The 19,145-nt window shown below is 46.1% G+C and overlaps 1 protein-coding gene across 2 annotated transcripts; it reads left to right on the plus strand.

Annotated features, from left to right (window-relative positions):
• The first annotated feature begins 13,287 nt into the window (after positions 1–13,287).
• HELT (helt bHLH transcription factor) lies at positions 13,288–14,891 on the plus strand. Of its 2 annotated transcripts, none has more exons than XM_049772407.1 (4): positions 13,288–13,314; positions 13,705–13,809; positions 14,049–14,157; positions 14,404–14,891. In XM_049772407.1, exons 1-4 carry the CDS (start codon positions 13,288–13,290, stop codon positions 14,889–14,891), a joined length of 729 nt encoding a protein of 242 aa, XP_049628364.1. The 2 variants fall into 2 exon arrangements, with proteins under 2 accessions (XP_049628364.1, XP_049628365.1); XM_049772408.1 differs by having other exon boundaries at positions 14,049–14,145; positions 14,395–14,891.
• The last annotated feature ends 4,254 nt before the right edge of the window (positions 14,892–19,145 follow it).

Below are 19,145 nucleotides of genomic sequence, written 5' to 3' on the forward strand. Positions count from 1 at the left end.
AGAGGCAAGAAAGTAAGTGATGGGATCCATTACATAGAGGTATGATGATGGTGTGTGTGTGTGTGTGTGTGTGTGTGTGTGTATCTGTATGTCTGCATCTGTGTAATCAGCCTAGAGGGAAGGAAGGACTCCTTAAAAGTAGAAAGTTAGAACTCCATGCCCCAGTTTTCCTCAAAGCTAGGGCATAGGAAATTACATTAACAAGGGTTCTGCCAAACTTCCAATGGCTCCACTAGAGAACTGCATGGACTCTGGAAAGGGCAGTGTGGTGTATTTAAAAAGCTTTCAGAACAGCAGTGACAGAACCAGAACAAGTGGAGCTTTCTGTGCTTTCACAGGATACTAAGTCCAGAGTCTGTGAGGACAGTGGATATATAAAGGGGAAGGTGCTATTTAAAATGCTTCACCTTTGGGCCATTCAAAATCTGGATGTTTGAAAGCACTGGAGAAAACTGAATCAGAAGGGTTGGGAGATGCCCCCAGAGAGTCTATAGATGACTTCCCATCTTAGGTGCTCCCTGAAAATGCCTGGAAAGTTTGGCAAGTATTGATAGCCTCTCAGAAGCTCAGGCTAATGGCCTGGCTGTGATTCAATGGGCAGCCTGAGCTGGGACCATACTTGATTTTCCCATTGACCATTCCTAACTTGGCAACTGGGAGAGCCATTGATCATTCTGGTGTGGTTTCATCCTCAGCAGATAGAGATAAGGTACTCCAATGACTTGTGAGTGTTAACTAAAATAACTTCCTTCATGGCACAGAGCACACAACTCCCAGATTCCCTAGAGTAGTGCTTCCCTTCTCCCAACTCTGGTCCCCTTCTGAACTTACTTCCTTCTTATGCTCCCCACCCCTATCTGTCACCCTCATCTATGTGATTTTCATCTGTGGTCTCTTGGATTTCTCCTGAGGCCCACCAGACCATATGTCGCTGGTTGAGAAAAGTAACTCAAAAGATCAAGATCAAGGACGGGCAGTATTTTCAGAAAGAACTGGCTTTATATTTAATAGGAAAGGATGGAGGGGTGTCTCCCAAATCTATCACAAACAGTGATATTCCTGAGGGATGGGGGAGCAAACTCATTAGCATCATGAAAGTCTTTGATGCCTACTGCAAGATGAGGAGGCATCATGAAGCTTCTGAATCTCAGGGCAGAGAAGCTGCTGCAGAGAGTTAGTGAAGTGCTATGATATGTGCATGAGGTAGTGAGAATCTGTATTCCTAAACATAGGCAGTGTTTTCAATCAATCTTATCTCAAAAGAAAATAAAAACCTGGAAATGTCCTTATTTTGTATGTTCTTGGGTGCCTGGCCAGCTAGCCATTAAGCACCCCTGCATTCTGCAAGCAGCACAGTTGGGTACCCAGAGTGGGCTCACACTGCCCAGAATCTGAGAAAACAAAAAAAACACACATGGTCTCTCACCATGTGGGGATGCCCTTACTCATTAGTCCTGCCATATATGCCCACAGTCATCACCTAACCTCTTTTCTGTCACTGGTAACAAGTCTCTTCCAGGCTGCTCCAGGCTCAGATCAGCCACTGAACAACTCGTTTACAGATGGTAAATAACATGGTACAGGACATGATGTCCTGTTTGTAGAGATACTTCCACCAAGCTCAAAGAAAGGATTTTCCTTAGGAAGTGACAGCCAAACTGAGAACAGTGAGTGTTGGCCAAAGGAGGAGGTGAGAAGAGAGTTCTGAAGGCTGCACCTTCCCTAACTAGCTCCATGCCCCGAGCCCCTCTTCAAATGACTTTTTGACAGGATCATCCCCACTGCCTGCTCCTCCAGCCAGCACCACTATCATCCACAGCTCAGCTCAAATCCTCCTCATGTCCTGATCTTTTCTGGCCACACTTGGCCCCACCATTCCTCCTTGGTCTACCCCTCCTCACAATCCACACTGGCCTAGCCTCGAACCTACAACCCTTACTGAAGTGAGGCAGGTAGCAGAATCTATTGATTTGTTTAGTGCCCTGATCAGCTGCTAAAAGTGCTGGGGAACAGACCTGGACAAGTGGGTCAGCTCTTTGATGAGAGATGCAGCTAGACACTCAGATAAGCATAACATAGTAAACACACATGATGGCATACAAGTATGTACAAGGATGCTCACCCCAAGCCAAGAACTGGATAGTGTTATAAGTTTCAATTTTAAAGACTTTTTAAAAAATGTTTTGTTGTTGTTGTTGTTTTTGGGGGGGTCACACCTGGTGGAGCTCAGGGGTTACTCCTGACTCTGTACTCAGAAATCACTCCTGGCAGGCTCTGGGATCATATGGGATGCTGAGGACCGAACCCCAGGTCCATCCCTGGTTGGCCACGTGCAGGGCAAACACTCTATTGCTGTGCTATCACTCCAGCCCCTTAAACAATGTTTTTAATTAAAAATATACAGAAGAACTCCTTTGGGAGAAGCCACACTATAGCTATCCTGCTTCCATTGTCAGGCCAAGGGCACCTGCCTGTACTGGATTCAGAGCTGCTAGCCATAGTGTCAGAATCCAAGAGTTACTATCCTTCAGTAGCTCACCTACTGCTCCCATCCATGCCTCTGGCTTAGGGCTGGAGTCCTGAAGTCTGCTTCTCAACACTTAATCTTGCCAAGTCCCAAGCAAACAGAGGCAAAACCCCTTCCTGCCTTCCTTTCCTTGTCTCTCCCTCAAGAAATAATTGACCAGGATTCAATTTCTGGGAGTGTATATGGTCTCCTAAGACCCACCAGAAATGGTTTCCTAAGAACAGAGCCAGGAGTAAGCCCTGAGTACAGCCATGTATGGCCACCAAATAAAAACAAAAAATGTAGAGAGCTCTCTTTCTACATGCCAGATATTAGGGCATTAGACCAGGGCCAAAGATGAGTGAATCCGATGCTCACCTCAGGAGGGCAGATGCCTGCCCTGTGCAGGGCCCTTGGTCTCTAAAAAGGAAGACCTTGGATGATTTTCTTTTTTTTTTCTTCTTGGATGATTCTCTTTTAAGAATGTTGCACTGGTGATGGGTGGTGTTCTTTACATGACTGAAACCCAAACTCAATCATGTGTGTAATCAAGGTGTTTAAAAAAAAAAAAAAAGAATGTTTCTCAGAGTATCAAAGGTTGCTCTAACCACAAGAGGGCATCATCCAACTCTGTACCCAGTGAATCAACTTATACTAGGAAAGGCTTAGTCCTTGACTCTGAACTTCCACACCTGTTGTTTTTGTCTTCAAAAGAGCTTTGTAGGTCAGGCAAGCTTTTCAGTCATTGAGTCAATAAGAAGGAAAAGGGGGAGATGGGCAAAATGTCTTAAAAAAATAAAACCTACTGATTATTCTTCCATCAGTTTCAGAAATAATGACAACACAGTTTTCTCTGCTACTTGTCCTCTACATAACCACAGTAGAGCATCACGTTATTTTTTTAAACAACATTTTAGTGACTTCTCTAATATTTTCCCTCTTTCCTTCCATTTATTGTGTTGTTTCTATGATTATGGGGGGATTGCACATGGTCTGGTCTTTCTTGTGCTTCAGCTGCTTCTGGTATATTGCATATCTTGGCTATAGAGCTCACACACACTTCCTTGTGGTTGGAGGATCCCCACATGGTAGGGCTAATGGGACTATATTCCAGCATGCAAGAAAAAATTGGGGATACAACTCGAGCCTCACCAGCCTCAGGCTTGCAGGGCAGGTACTTGACCTCTGAGCTATCCTTTTCTTTTTATTTGTGCTATTCATTATCCATAATAGGTTCTGGTGGGCATGAGGATATGAGAGGAAAGGGCTGGATGGAAGGCAATGTGAGGAACAAGACAGGTGTAAAGACAGGCAATCGAAACTCCCAGAAGTAGCTGAAGCACAAGAAAGACCAGACCATGTAGCACTAAAGGTAAGTAGTAGGGAGAAGTCAAGAGGCAAGGAGGGTTCTGGCCTGGAATCATTTCCCTGTCACCAGTGGCCCTGTCCCCACACCACAGATTACTCCCAGGTCTGTTGTACATGGCCAGTGGAGGAGTTGCACAGACACATGGAGCACAGCACAGAAGTTCTGGAACACGAGGCAAACTTTAGATTGGCATACTGGTCAATGATGGAGTGCTGAAGCACCTGATTCATCATTCATTCATTTATTGACAAGTCATTACAGAGCAATACAAATCAAATAACACAGAGCCATGGATGGGTCCATTAGAATCACCTTTAGGAGAAAGCGAGTCTTTCTTCTTTCCTTTCTTCCTTTTTTCTTCTTTTCTTCCTTCTTCTTTCCTTCCTCCCTCTCCCTCTCTTCTTCCCTTTCTCCCTCCTTTCTTCTTTTCTTCCTTCTTTCTTCCTCTTTTCCTCCCTCTTAGTCTTTCTCTTTCATTCTTCCTTCTTTTATTTCCTTTCTCCTCCATCCTTTCGCTCTTTCTATCTTTTTGAAAAATGTGGATTCAAAGACAATATTCACAGCAATTCTTTTGTCAATAAATCTGGAAGAGCCACAGAAATGTGTGTTGTCCAAGGCTTCCAATGTGTAAAGAAGCTTAGGCACCATCTCTTCAGATAGATTGTTGGCTATTTTTACCTTGGGGATCTGGCTCTAAAAGGGAGACATACTCTATGAAGACACTAGATGATTTGAGAATTTTCTCTACTTTGCCATTTAGTAGCTATATTATGTTATTGAATATGAGAGTGTTTCTTGGCTGAAAAGACTCTCCCAAGACCGCTAATGTCAAAGTGCTCTAAGTGGAGGGAGGCCAAGCCTCTGCTAAAAGAAGCATGTGGGTGGGGTACTTAGTCTGTGTTGGGATCAGCCTATATCCAGCTCTATTGGTTAAGTACTCTTTAGTCAAAAGTCCTATTCTCTAAATTGGTTCCTCACTTGTTAAACAACAAAAACCTTAATTAATAGTTTGGGGAGTTATAGGAGTAAAGGTTTAGAATGCACTCATGCCCAGAGAATTAGTGGTCCTGATACTAACCTGTGAGAATTATCCTTCCATCAGGCTAGGAACAAAATAAACAGTGCCCCTGCATGGCACACTGACCAACCACCTAGTCATTTGCAGATGTGTGCTCACATCATGTGTGAATCTTATCAGGGCCAATGGGAGTTTGCCAGGACTGTCTTTTCTAGCAAGTTATCTGAATGTGTTCCCTGAGAAAAACTGATTTCCTCAAAGACAAGATTAGAAAAAATATGAGCCTCCCTCCCTGTTTCTGCCACTCCAGATTTTAAACTTCAATCTTCTAGAGTGGAAATCAAATGTCTGTCATGTTAATTGTGTAGAAACTTTCTACAATGCAGTCCTAGGAAATTAACGCACTCTCAGCTCACACATCATCTCCTCAGGATTCCTCTCTGAAGGGTTCCTACCATCCTCTTCCTTTTACCACCTTAGATCAGATTTCCTCCCTGTGTAGGCATCACTCTATAAACTCCTACAAGATAACTAAATGGTCTGTACTCCATTTGCAGATGAGGATTTAACCCAAGTCCCAGAAAAGAGGAGGTATGGATCACCAGATCAATGCACTAGATTCACCACTCCAATCTATCACTCATAGTGCAGACTTTAGACCAGGAACTTCAGTGGTCATAAACTCACTGAGCCATCTAATAAGCCTAGAAATAGGTACTTATCATCTTTGCTTTATAGCAGCTAAAACTGTTGCTATAGCATCTTACTCAAGACCATTCAGTAAGGAGAGTCAGATCTCGGACTCACTGATCATGGTGAGCTTGAACATGGCATTTTTAAGGACCAGAGGTCAACTAGAAGAAGGATGGATGATGGAGAAGAGAGAGGATAGGACTTTATTAGTTTTGATACCGAACATGTGTGTGTATATATATATATATACATACATACATACATATACACATGGGAACAGAGGTCACAGCTTAGTAACCTGATGATGCACTAATAATGCATCACAAATATTGTAACTTCGATTCTGTATTCTTGTGGCAAAAAATTCTGTGATGTAAAAGGAAAAAGAAAGAGGAAGAGAGAAAGGGGAAGAAAAGGGGGAAACTGCTGAATTTAGAATGTGTTTTCCTTTACCTGTTCTCCTGCTGCCTCTTGTTCTTTCTTCTACAGTCTTTTTATTTTGTTTTGTTTTTCATTTTTGGACCATATTCAGTGGTGCTCAGAGGTTACTCCTGGCTCTACACTCAGTAATTACTTCTGGCTTTGCTTGGGAAACCAGATGGGATGTCCGACCAGGTTGGCTGCATGTAAGGCAAACTCCTTACTCACTGTACTATTACTCCAGCCCCTCCTTCTTCAGTCTTGCTCTCAGGCAATTACTGTTAGCAATTACTGTTAACTCTCAGGCAATTGCAGTTACTGTTATGGTGTTTCACTGAATGTGGAAAAGTAAATAATCATATTCCTTTCTTATTCTATTTTTTAATATCTTTATTTATACAATTTGATTACAAACATGATTGTAGTTGGATTTCAGTCATATAAAAAAACAGATCCTTTCACCAGTGCAACATTCCCATTACCAATACCCCAAATCTCCCACCTCCTTACCCCCCACCTGTATTTGAGACAGGCTTTCTACTTTCCTCATTTATTCACATTGTTATGTTAGTTGTCAGTGTAGTTATTACTGTAACTGCACTCACCACACCCTCATCTCTATTGTTTCTGAGAATTATTACAAAAATGTCTTTTATTTTTCTTAAAACCCAGAGATGAGTGATATTATTCTGTGTCTTCACTCAGCATAATAGATTCCATGTGCAGCCATGTATAGGAAAATGTCATGACTTCATCTCTCCTGACTGCTGCATAATATTCCATTGATAATCATATCCCTTAAAGATATCCATACCCAAATTTCTTGGACCTATAAATGTCACCATATACAGCCAAATGCAGAGGTGAGGGTTTCGAGATAGGAAGATTACCCTATACCAGGGGTAGCGAACAGGATTTTTACCCTCACTCAAAATGGCAAAATGCAATATGTGTTTAATATATTATTGTTAAAATCATATGCTTTTGTGTGAGCATTTGTTTTGGCAGGTCACTGCGTGGTGTGGCTCTCTGACTCTCACAGTTTAAAATTTTGGCTTTGTGTTGAACTTGTTGGCTACCCCTGCCCTATACTAAATGCCAAGGTACTGTCCCATTATCTTTTAATCTCCTACAAGCCCAAGATCTGGGGCAGAATACAATAAACTTCTTCAGTGCAAGAGATAGCCCAGAGATTTTCAGCAATGTTGAAAATGTAGAATGGGGACAACTAAAATGGAATTGGCAATGGGGAACTGAGACAAGCATGTTCCACATTGTCCTCGAGGAAAGACTGATCCTGAGTCCCTCTTGCGAGCTCCACTGACAATGCCATCTCCTGCCACAGACTACCTTTTGCTGAGCTGAAAATACTACTTGTGATCAGAAAAAAAATACTTAGGAAACTGAGTAAGAAACCCAGAGAAGCTGGCCACCCAATAGGATAGTTGAGGCATAGTTGCCAGTATAGGTATCAAGAATGTCTGTGTGTCAAGACTATCATTCAGGGGATGTCGAGTACAAGCCCAGGAAAGCCAAGGGCTGTTCCTTCTGTTTGGTCTTCCCCACCTTTGGCTCACATCTGTTCTGTTGCCATTGGACCTTTGAAAAGCAGGAGCATGTGAAGGAAGGTTGACAGACATGGCATTTGGTTCTGACAATGATCACCCAATCAGAGGCAATAACATCCTGCAAACAATTTGGTCAATCCTAAATCATGTTTCAGGACATTCTGTCACAGTACAATAGGGAAACTGAGGCACATCAACATATACTTATGAAAGCACTTTGGGACAAAAGCTTGCTGGGTGCCACTGAGTATGCCAGGTCATCTGAGTCCTCAGATTGTTTTTTCTGTTGTTGTTGTGTTTTGGGTTTTTTGGTTTTGGGGCCAACCCAGTGATGCTCAGGGGTTTCTCCTGGCTATGCACTCAGAAATCTCTCCTGGCTCTGGAGACCATATGGGACACTGGGGTTCGAATCCAGGTTCGTCCTGGGCCAGCTGCATGCAAGGCAAACGCCCTACCTCTGTCTATCACTTCGGCCCCTCAGATTTTTTTTTTTTTTTTTTGGTTTTTGGGTCACGCTCGGCAGTGCTCAGGAGATACTCCTGGCTCTATGCTCAGAAATCGCCCCTGGCAGGCTCTGCAGACCATATGGGATGCAGGGATTCGAACCACCATCCTTCTGCATGAAAGGCAAAGGCCTTATCTCCATGTTATCTCTTTGGCCCGAGTTCTCAGATTTTTAAAGATAATAGGAATTTTGGATTTGATGCTCTTTGACGTTCCTTCCAAAGAAAATATCAGTTGCTCTAAAAGTAGAGTCCAAAAGTTTGATCCCTTTAAGCACATCTTCTCATCTCTTCAAATCTAGTAGGGTGGGGGACGGATAAATGGAACAACCAGGGGGATCATCAGGTATGACGACACTATGGTCCCATTGCACCATCCAAAGAAACCTCAAGCACAGAGCCTGGAATAGCCTCATGCACCACTCAGGATGGCCCCAGGCTCAAGAAGAGCAGAGAAGTTGAGCTTCTATCTCTTCTGACAAGAATTTACACTTGGCCTCTCTTATTTGTTCCCTGACCCCCTTAAGGAATCTGAAAAGTCTCTAAGTTTGCTCCATGTTTGGAGACAGGAGGTGGAAGGAGAGGTCTTAATAACCCAGAACTCTGTCTCAGAGCAATCAGCTAAAATCACAGAATAATACCTATTTTATTATTTTCTTTCTTTAATTACTTCCCATAAACCTAGTTTCCCAAGTTGGAAAGACATAAGAATCCACCTTGCAGGGCCTGGGAGCTACATGACAAAATCCTGGTGCTAAAACATATAATAATAAAAACCATTTTGGAGGCTGGAGAAATAGCACTATAGGTAGCGTACTTGTCTTGCACGGGGCCCATGTAGGTTCCATCCTGAGCATCCCATATGGTTCCTTGAGCCTGTCAGGAGTGATTCCTGAACTCAGAACCAGAAGCACTGCCAGGTGTGGTCCAAAATCCAAACTAACTAACTAAATAAATGAAGACCATTTTATCAACAGTAATGAACACATTCTGCTAGTGGTTAATGGATTCTTTCAGGACTGCCTTTTAATTCTAGAAGTCTAATTTCTAGAATTACTTTCTTTGGGATGAGAAAACCATGAAATGACTGAAAAATTACTACAGCACCACAGACCCCACGATCCTACTAGATGCGATTCACAGTAAAAGTGCTTTCCAGGACAAATAAGATCCCTAATCTACTATGTAAGCTTTCTTTTGGGTGTCTTGCCCATGTTTACATACTTCATTTCAGGGGCCCATCCAGTGACCTACAAAATAGAATTACTCAAGAACTTTCATAGACTTTTATTATCTTTCATAAGATTCATAACTTTCATACTCTGTCATTGGCAATGCCCAATTTTTCTTTTTTGGGGGGGATTGGGGTCACATACTTCTACAGTGCTCAGAAATTACTCCTCATGAGTTCAAGGTGCCAAGAATCAAACTTAGGTCATCTGTGTGTAAGGCAAGCATCCTACTGCTATATTATTACTCAGGCCCCAGCACCACCCAACTTTTATAGGGGCCACATATCAAGCAGTGTTCAAGGCTTATTCCTGACTTTGTGCTCAGGGATCACACCTGGCAGGGCTGAGAGAACCTTAGAGGATTTGGTCCAGGTCAGATGCCTGCAAGGCAAACACCCTGCCCCTGTACCATCTATTACTCGGCCCTGCACTGTCAACTTTTTAAACTCTTAGCTCCTGTCTTTGCTCGGTTGCTGATGCCTGGAGAATGGGGAATGCCCACATTGCTGAGAAGCTTCTATACGAAGAGCCCCTTCACTTCACACACTCTGTGAGAACCAGCTATAAAGCCCAAGTGATGTCACCCATGAGAGGGGTGGTCTGAAGACCCCCCATTTATGTGCCTCATTTTGGTCAACTTAGTAACAAGCTTTGGAGGCATCACTGTGGAGGTTTAAGGGAGTCAGAAACTTTCTTTGGGATGAGAAAACCATGAAATGACTAAAAAATTACTACAACACCACAGGCCCCATGATCCTACTAGATGCGATTCACAGAAAAAGAGCTTTCCAGGACAAATAGGTCCCTAATCTACTATTGTAAGCCTTCTTTTGGGTGTCTTGCCTATGTTTACATACTTCATTTCAGGGGCCCATTCAGTGACCTACAAAATAGAAGCATTCGCTCCATTATAGAGAAGAGTAAATTGAGGCACAGTGAGATTTCAACACTCCCAAAGTCGTTCCAGCCGGTAGATGAGGTGGAGCTGGAAAGGGCTGCAACTTGGGAGCTTCTCTCCTCTGATCTGCCTTTAGATAGAAGCTGTCAAGATAGGGTGCCATCCTCAGGAAGATAAACTGAGGTTCCCCAGGAATCCCCCTCACCTCCTGGCATTGTTATCCAAACCTTCTCTGGATTGGGACTGGCGAATAAGGCACAATCTTTCACCAGAAGATCTCTGGGTCCCTCCCCCCCCCAGCTACAGCAGGAGGTGGGAGAAGTGCGTGGACGCTCACCAGGCTCTCCATCCTCACACCCATCTTCAGTCGGGACCCCAAACCACGCTTGGAGCCCAGGGCAAGCCGTGGAGACCCGCTCCCTGAGTAAATACGGGGCATTAAACAGTGCACACAGAAAATTTGGCTGGTGGAAGGTGCCTGCAGCTGGCAGTTAACACCGACCCTAAGAGGATCAACTGCTAGTCCCCCGGTCTTAAAAAGGAGGTGGGGTGAGAAGCGCGCGCTTCCTTTTACCCATTCACGTTAGTTAATTTGGATGATAAGGGTGAGTGTTTAATCCTTTTGTGTGCGAGTGCCTGTGGTGAAATCGCCATCTCTTAAACAAGACGGCAGTGGTTGGCAGCGCAGCGTGCCGGAAGGTGCAGGTCGCTCCAAAGTGGCCAGAGCAGAAAAGCAGAGTCGTGAGGTGACTGAGAAAGCAAGGCGCAGAAGGTCGCCCAGTGGGTGCTTGGCGCAGACTGAACCCCACCGCTCCCAGAACTCGTGGGCCGACTACTGGCTTCCCCGTAGGCCCAACACTCTAGCCAGCGCTGCGCCTCCGGAGCTCTCCGAGTCTCCAGCGCCAGTGCTTCATCTTTGGCACACCTAGACGGGTGGGAGGGTAGGATGTGGCCAGGGCTGTGCCTTAGCCCCGCAGAGTAGAGAGCAGGTAGGTGGACTAGGGAGCAGAAAGGAGGGAAGGATGCTGGCGGTGGTTCTCAAGTGGCAGAAATTACTTCAAGGTGCCTTCTCCATGGCTAATAACACTGGCTCAAAATCCGTCTTGCAGTTTCCAACTGCATATAAAGCCCAGCCCATCTCCCCCCGCACACATTCACACCTACAACCCCACACTGCAAGGCTGGAGTCCCCGGAGTGCGATCCCGGCATCGCAAAAAGTAGCGGGTCTGGTCCTGGGGAAGGAAACTCCGGCGCAGGCTGGCAACCCGCAGGGGCGCAGGAGACAGAGCCAGTTCCCAACCACCGCCCCCTCCTTCCCCTCCAGCCCGCCCGGCAAATTTCCTCCCTCGTTTCTCGTCGTGCCTTCCCTCCCTCCTCCTCCCCCGAAATATTCGCTCTCTAAAACCATAAAAAAGAGATCAACTTCCCTAACTTCACGGAGTCCCTTTCAGTGACAAATATTGATGCCCAAAGTGCCTGCGCTCTCCCGCCCCCAAACGCTAAGAAAAGGCGCCTGCGAAAGGGGACATAAAAAGTTAACAATGCTGTGAAAATATGTTTGCAGAAAATAGACAATCGTTGGATTAAACGTATTCAAGTATGAAATAATGCCTTTTTGTGTCAAAACTTGGGCGATGGGCGGCTACAAAAGTTCCCTGTGGCAGCTACTTGCTCCCTTTGTAAGCCTTGCGCTTTGGCGTCTCCACTTGGGCGCATTTCTCAGAGCCCTCTAAGCGCGATTGTTTCTTCTTTCTAATGACATTTACCGGATCAAAACATGCTGTTAATTCGATCAGAAGGCTTCACCCTCCCTGACAAAGCCACAATAATTTCTCCTGAAGTTTGTTAAATTGACCAAAATTAGGCAAATGAATAGAGGTCTGGAGGCGCCCCCGCTCGCAGGTGACGTCCGCATAATGCTCGCCTGGGCCAGCTGCATTCCCCCTTTCTTCTAGGCCCACTCTTCTCCGTGTTGCCCCCCAATCCTCCCCCACCACCCCCGCACACTTACACACACGCACGCACACGCCTGTCTGTCCCTCCTCCCGCCACACTCGCTGGCATTATTAAAATTTGGCCCAAGGAAACTATTCATACTTTTCAATGGACAGTTTCGTACAGGATAATAGGCTACAAATTGGGCCTCTTTTCCCCCCCCCCGAGAAGAGAGAAGAGACAGTCTAAGGCTGGTGGGGGGAATGTTGCCCTTGGGGACAGAGAGACGGGGTGAGGGGAGCGTCGCGTGCCCAAGAGCGGCGGGAGGGACGAGGCGAGGCTGGAGCCTCCTGTGCCAGCCGCAGCCCCACACCTGCCGGGATGTCCGCACAAATAAAGCGGTGTAAACAAAAAGGGGGGAGATGGACGTGTCACCAAGTCGTGTGAGAAAAGCCTGGGAACAAACGGGGCGCCTCCGTCTCCAAGCGCTCTCCCTTGAACCCGGCGGAACAGCCTATTAAAGGCTTACTTAATTGCTTTAATGACTCTGGACAGGCTTTAAAACGCACTGGGCGCAGGAGCTGCTGGCTTGCTGAGATTTGTAAACAGACAATCTTGTGAAACTCAGCGGTGGGACGAAAGCAGGCGACACCGTTTTTGTGTGGGTCCTCGCCCCCCGGTGCCCGTAGCTGCGCTGCGCCCCTGCGCTCCGCGCCTGTGGCTGCGGCAAATTGGCTCACTTGCCGGCTCGCGTTCACTGCTAGCCTTTCCCGCCCCGGCAGTTGCCCAGCAAATGTTATTCCCCCCGCCGATCACGTGTTCTTTGAAGGGCCACGTGGATTAACAAAGCTGATCTGCACCAGTTCGCCCCCCTCGGCTGCAAAAGTTCCCCCCACCACCAACTTCTTTAAAACCGACCTTAATGCATCTATCCATGCTCCAAAACGCAGCGCCCCTAATCCTATGGAATAATTCAACTCGTGAATGAATGCCCTTGGCGCCCTAGATGACCGCTTTATAAGGCAGCCCCTCGGAGTGGGGAGGCTGCAGAATACCTGGGACACTCGCAGAGGCACACACGAGGCGGAACGTGTACGGGCGCCGTGCGTCACCGCCTCGCCCCCGAGGGCGCACGCCGAGCAGGATGTCAGAGAAACTCAGGGAACGCAAAGTGAGTGAACTGAGCCCAGATTGTCCGGCGCTGAGATGGTGGGTGGGGACCATTCTGTCTCCCGGAGCCCCTACCTGGAAGAACCCACGGCAGGGACGTAGACACAGGAGACTTGGTGTGGGGGAAAGCCTAAGAGGGTTGGAGAAGGAATAAGGATAGAGGAGACTCCCTGATCAGGGAAGTGTGTTGAATTTGGCTTGGCCAAACTGGGAAAAGAGATGGGAAGAAGGTACCAGCGCAGAAGGGAAAGGGCGGCGCCTCTATGGGTCCTAGGGTGGAGAGGGTGAGAGTTCTGGGGGCTTTAGGGATTTGGACAGGCGTTTGGAACAGCTACAGTCAAGCATCTGACGACTCCCTGGGCCAGTCTAACTTACAAACTCGTGTTCGCAGAGGACTCCTGTTTCCCACAAAGTGATAGAGAAACGGAGAAGGGACCGGATTAACCGTTGCTTGAACGAACTGGGCAAGACGGTGCCCATGGCGTTGGCAAAACAGGTAATGATACCGACTGAGAAGGTGCGGGCCACTGGGAACCTCCCGCTGCACTCTCGGTCCAGATGCCTGGAATCAGGGGACTTCGAGGGTTTCTGCGAGTGGGTCTCGTGCCCCGGGACCCTCGCTCAGAGCCACGGCGGCGCCCAGCTCGCCGATCCTCTCCAGCCAAAACCAGGCACGCAGCCTGCCAGGTGGGGCTGCGCCTCTGGGCCGCTAGGATGACCAGAATCCCTTCACAGAGTTCCGGAAAGCTGGAGAAGGCGGAGATCCTCGAGATGACGGTTCAGTACCTGAGAGCTCTGCATTCTGCAGATTTTCCGCGGGGAAGGGAAAAAGGTGAGCGCCTTGGCTAGAGGGATCCTGGGCAGGGAACCTGCGCCTCACAGACACCTGCGGGCTGGGAGCGGGGTGAAGGGACTTCAGATCTCCCTACCCAACTCTACCAGAATGGGGCTGCCCGGGATCCCAGAAAGCGGTGGGAAGGTGGAGCACGCGTTTGGAGGGTGCTCTCCTTATTCTGCCTCGCCTCAGCCTCCCCAAGAGGAGTGAGCTCCCCTTACTCACTTGTTTTGCCCCCAACCCCAGAACTTTTAGCGGAGTTTGCCAACTACTTCCACTATGGCTACCACGAGTGCATGAAGAACCTGGTGCATTATCTCACCACGGTGGAGCGGATGGAGACCAAGGACACCAAGTACGCGCGCATCCTCGCCTTCTTGCAGTCCAAGGCCCGTCTAGGAGCAGAAACTGCTTTCCAGCCTCTAGCTACCCTCCCGGAGCCTGATTTCTCCCATCAGTTGCACGCAGCAGGGCCAGAACTTGGAGGTCACTGCCCGGGAGAGGCCTCCGTGTTTCCCCAGGGCGCGGCAGCAGGGCCTTTCCCCTGGCAGCACGGCGCAGCGCGCAGCCCAGCAATGCCCTACCTGCCCAGCGCTCCCGTGCCACTACCCAGCCCGGCGCAGCAGCACAGCCCCTTCCTGGCTCCGGTGCAGGGCCTGGACCGGCATTACCTTAACCTGATCGGCCATGCCCACCCCGGCGCCCTCAATCTGCACGCCCCCCAGCATCCCCCGGTGCTCTGACGCCTGGTACCCCGTCCCGTCTCTCAGGGCTCATAGGAGAAACACTGCGTATTGTACAGGTGTAAATATTGTACCTAGGTAGTGGGGAGGACGACTAGGTGGGGGCGACCAGAAGTGAACTAGTGAATTAGCCTCTTCCTGGCAATAAATGTTTTCTAATAAAGATTCAACTGGATTTCTTTGGTGCGCTGGGTTCCTGCGCAACCCATCATCTCTCAGGGCCCAAAGGTGAGAGGTGCCACTATGATAGCAATGGCGGACTGGAGAACCACGGCAGGGTCTGTCAGAAGAGGGAAAGGCTAAATAGCTCAGCACCAGGGAATGGGCTCCAGACCGTACCAGCCACGTGCGCAGTGGACTTTTGCCTGGGAGAAGGTGGGATTCAGGCCAAGTTAGTCTAAACTGAGTCAGCCCCAATCTGACTCCTGCGGCTTTTTGCTTGCTCGGTGCTGGATGCCCTTTTAATCTACTCCAAAACCTTCCAAGTGCGCTCGCGCGCACGTGGACGGACACACACACACACACACACACACACACACACACACACACACACACACACACACACACACGCCGGCCAATTGCCTACAAACTCTGAGTCTATACTGACTCGGTCTTCAAAAGGCAACTACAGGGCGCTGGAGTAATAGGTAAGTCTGTTGCGCCTTTTACGCATGGATCAGCCCAGACTGGGACAGCTCCAAGCAATGGTGAGATCAAACTCTATTGCGAGTTTTCCCAGGATTTCCACAGGGAAGCGGGACTTCCTCACTTCCAAGCAGTCTGTTTCCTCGGAAGACCCCATCTTGCTGCCCCTAGCGCAGGGTTCAGACTAAATTCTAGGATCCGGATTTTTAGGTCCCCTGATCCACATTCGCCTATTGGCAAATTTAATTTTTCATTCCACCCATAGCTTAATTAGGGTCTAGGCCAGACTTGGTTACTGATGATTAGGAGCATTTCCGTTGTTTCGTTCCCATAACCACTAAATAGTGATGTATTTAAAATGCCAACTGAAACCATGTTTTTCTGGCCCAGATAGAAAAATATATACTACTGTTATTTTATGTAAACAGGCAAATTGAACAAGATATTTCACTGGCTGGTGGTTGTAAATATTTAATTTTTTCCTCCATCTTTTACTTTGTTCTTTTCTTTTTCTCTATTAGCTTTGAAGCCTTTTATCTACACCATTCAAAATTAAATAGCTTGGTTCCCTCTCTTTTCAGAAGTCTCTGAGCCAAACTTCAATTTGCCTTAAATAGATTAATTGGAAGAAAATATTTCTGTATTCTGTATTTCTGTAAACAAAGTTGAAGGTAGCAGTGATGTAAACTAATTACTGAGGTCACAGAATGATGAGCTGCAATCAGCTCCATTTATTTTTTAGAAAGACCAGCCCCCCAAAATGAACAAGCAAAGCAAAACTTCATTCCACTGTCCAGAAAGTGTTTGCTAAGTTTCCAGAGGTGCAGGCGGGGGTGTCTACAAACCTAAAACAAGGTTTGCAGATAAGGGGTTTTAGCCCTTACACCATATACCATATTCCTATAACTTGTAACTACAAATTATGAGATGTAAACAAATGTCTCTTCCTGTTTTGAACTGATATAGCAGAAAAGGAAAAGTGAAGAATACTAAGACCAGAAGGCATTCTGGGTAACAAACACACACTGACTAATATGGAATGAAACAAATTATGCAGCAATGGGAGAATTCAGGATGCCTATTATTGGAACACATGTCTTACATCCATTTTCATCAGTGCTGTATACGGAATATGAAGAAGGTCTTTCAGGCTTTATTTCCTCTAAGCATTAAGCCAATCTGAATTCCCTTTGGCAGTGAAGCATTAAAGATATAGTGTTACCCTGGAAATATAAATTATTAATATATTCAGCATTTTTGTCACTTCTCAACTGTTAACCAAATTAGACAAAACTTTCTTTTGCTAAGTAGATTTTCTCTTTGGGATTAACTTTGGGAATGCACAGGGCCACCACAGTAAAAACTTTGGTCATTTACATATAATTTTGCAAACTTCCACTGGCCCATGACAGTCTTTGTACCTCAAATGTTGGTAGTCTTGATTTTTTTCTTTCTCATTTAACTGTGGAGGATAAAACCCTGCTTTGGATTTACAATGACTTTAGGATAAAAGTTTCCCTTCCCTTTCTCTCTCCCCCCCTTTCTGTGTGTGTGTGTGTGTGTGTGTGTGTGTGTGCGCACACATGTGCTTTGTGATATATTTTTCTAAAATTTTCATTCAAAGTTCCAATTTTCCAGATTTAGCCAAAAGTCAAACTTGGGGTAGTTCGATTTTGCAAAGATTAAAAAAAAATCACTACAGAGTAGAATTGATTAATGCCTGATTATAACTTCAATGTGTTCATGCACTTTCTTTGACAACACATTATTTCCAGCCTTCCTGTGCCCCCATCTATTCTCTCCACCCTTTTCACCTCCCCCTCCACACACATACCCCACTCTGTCTGAGTCTCTTATACCCAATCCCTTCAGTCTTTTAAGTAAGTTGTATAGTCATGGTTTCCAAGAGAGGCTCAACCAAACCCAGAAATAACAAAATACAAAAAACAGTGGGTTTGACTGGAGGTGATCCATTGTGATGCCTTTGAAAGGGGCAAACTCTTGTTTCTTGGGCTTCATCCTTGAGTAGGCAAGAATAAAAATAATCATCCCCATGAAATCAAAGGTTTTCTCCTGAGGCTTGAGAAATAAAGCTGATGGCTGGTGCTTTGGGTAGGTCCCCATGGCTCTGCAGGGCTAGAACTTAGAAGCTTCCAGCCAGCTCTGCAGAAAGAGTGTTAATACAGCACTCACTTGTGCTTCCAAGCATTATTGAACAGTGGGGGCCCTCCAATCTGGGCTGCTATAGACACCAGGAAAAGAAGGCTGAGGAGCTACACTTATCTACCTAACTGATTCAGCAAAGGTATTAAAAGGCAACAATTAAGGTGTAGTAGGATCTCATTAAGTATGTGTCAAAAGACTGCATAAGCTAAAGTAAGCTTTTCTGGACTTCTGATTTTTTATTTGCCCACCCTCCCATCATCACCCAGACTTCAGGACAAGTCAAAAAGTACTTGATTCACCCATCTGCCAAAAATGTAAGGGTTGAGGGTTATTAGACTTGTAGGGACCCTTCTATGTTAGTGACTTAGCCAAGAAATTCTACCTTATATATGACTATGTTTAGCCTGATCAGTCAGCAGTTAACTTTTTGATTTTGGACTACCCCCAGAATTATTTAGGATTTACTGTTTATTCAGGAATCACACCTGGTGGTGTTTGGTGGACCATATGAGATGCCAGGGATTGAATCTAGGTCAGCTGCATGCAAGGCTCAACCCAGTCCCTCAACAATTAACTCTTGCTGCAAGCTCAGGGAAATACAAAAAACAAATCCAGAATTGAGATCTGGAACTGAACTGATGAGGGTAAGGTATGAAACTGAGCAATGAGATTTTTGCCACTCTCATTCAGTGTTGCTTCTAGAACTGGCTTTCTTTTTTTTTTTTTTTTTTTTGGTTTTTAGGCCATACCCGATGATGCTCAGGGGTTACTCCTGTCTATGCGCTCAGAAATTGCTCCTGGCTTAGGGGCAATATGGGACACCTGGGGATAGAATCTAGGTCCATCCTAGGCTACTGAATGCAAGGCCTTATGCCCTGTGCCACCGCTTTGGCCACTGGCTTCCTTTCTGACTCTGCTACCTACTACTGTGTACCTTTGTACAAGCTGCTAGACTTCTCCTTGCTCAATTTCATCATATTTGAAACAAATTTAAGTACACATACCCCATAAAGTTGCTAAGAAGACTAAGAAAATTAATATATTCAGAGCACACTAGACAGTGCCTGCCCCCATCGTCAATGTTCAATGAATGTCATCTATTTTACTAATTATTTCTTTTTCCTCACTTCCAAATCGTCATATCCTTGAGGGCACTTTAGAATAAAAATCAAAATTCCAAAGAAAACGTGGAAAACTCTGTCTTATTTATTCATTAACTCTTTGCTTTATGCTGCCTCCAGGTTTGGTTCTGAGAATGAGAGCTCAGAAGAAAGAGGTCTATGCTGCAGACTCCCTTGCAGCCTGGAGCCTGGCCCCTCTCACTTGGCCTCTCGTTCTCATTCACTCTATTTGTTCTCTTATTGTTGATCCTGGCTCTCCATTATCCTTGGTCCTGAAGAGTGTGTGTGTGTGTGTGTGTGTGTGTGTGTGTGTGTGTGTTCA

Source organism: Suncus etruscus, chromosome 4 (genome assembly GCF_024139225.1).
Source record: "Suncus etruscus isolate mSunEtr1 chromosome 4, mSunEtr1.pri.cur, whole genome shotgun sequence".
Taxonomy (NCBI): domain Eukaryota; kingdom Metazoa; phylum Chordata; class Mammalia; order Eulipotyphla; family Soricidae; genus Suncus; species Suncus etruscus.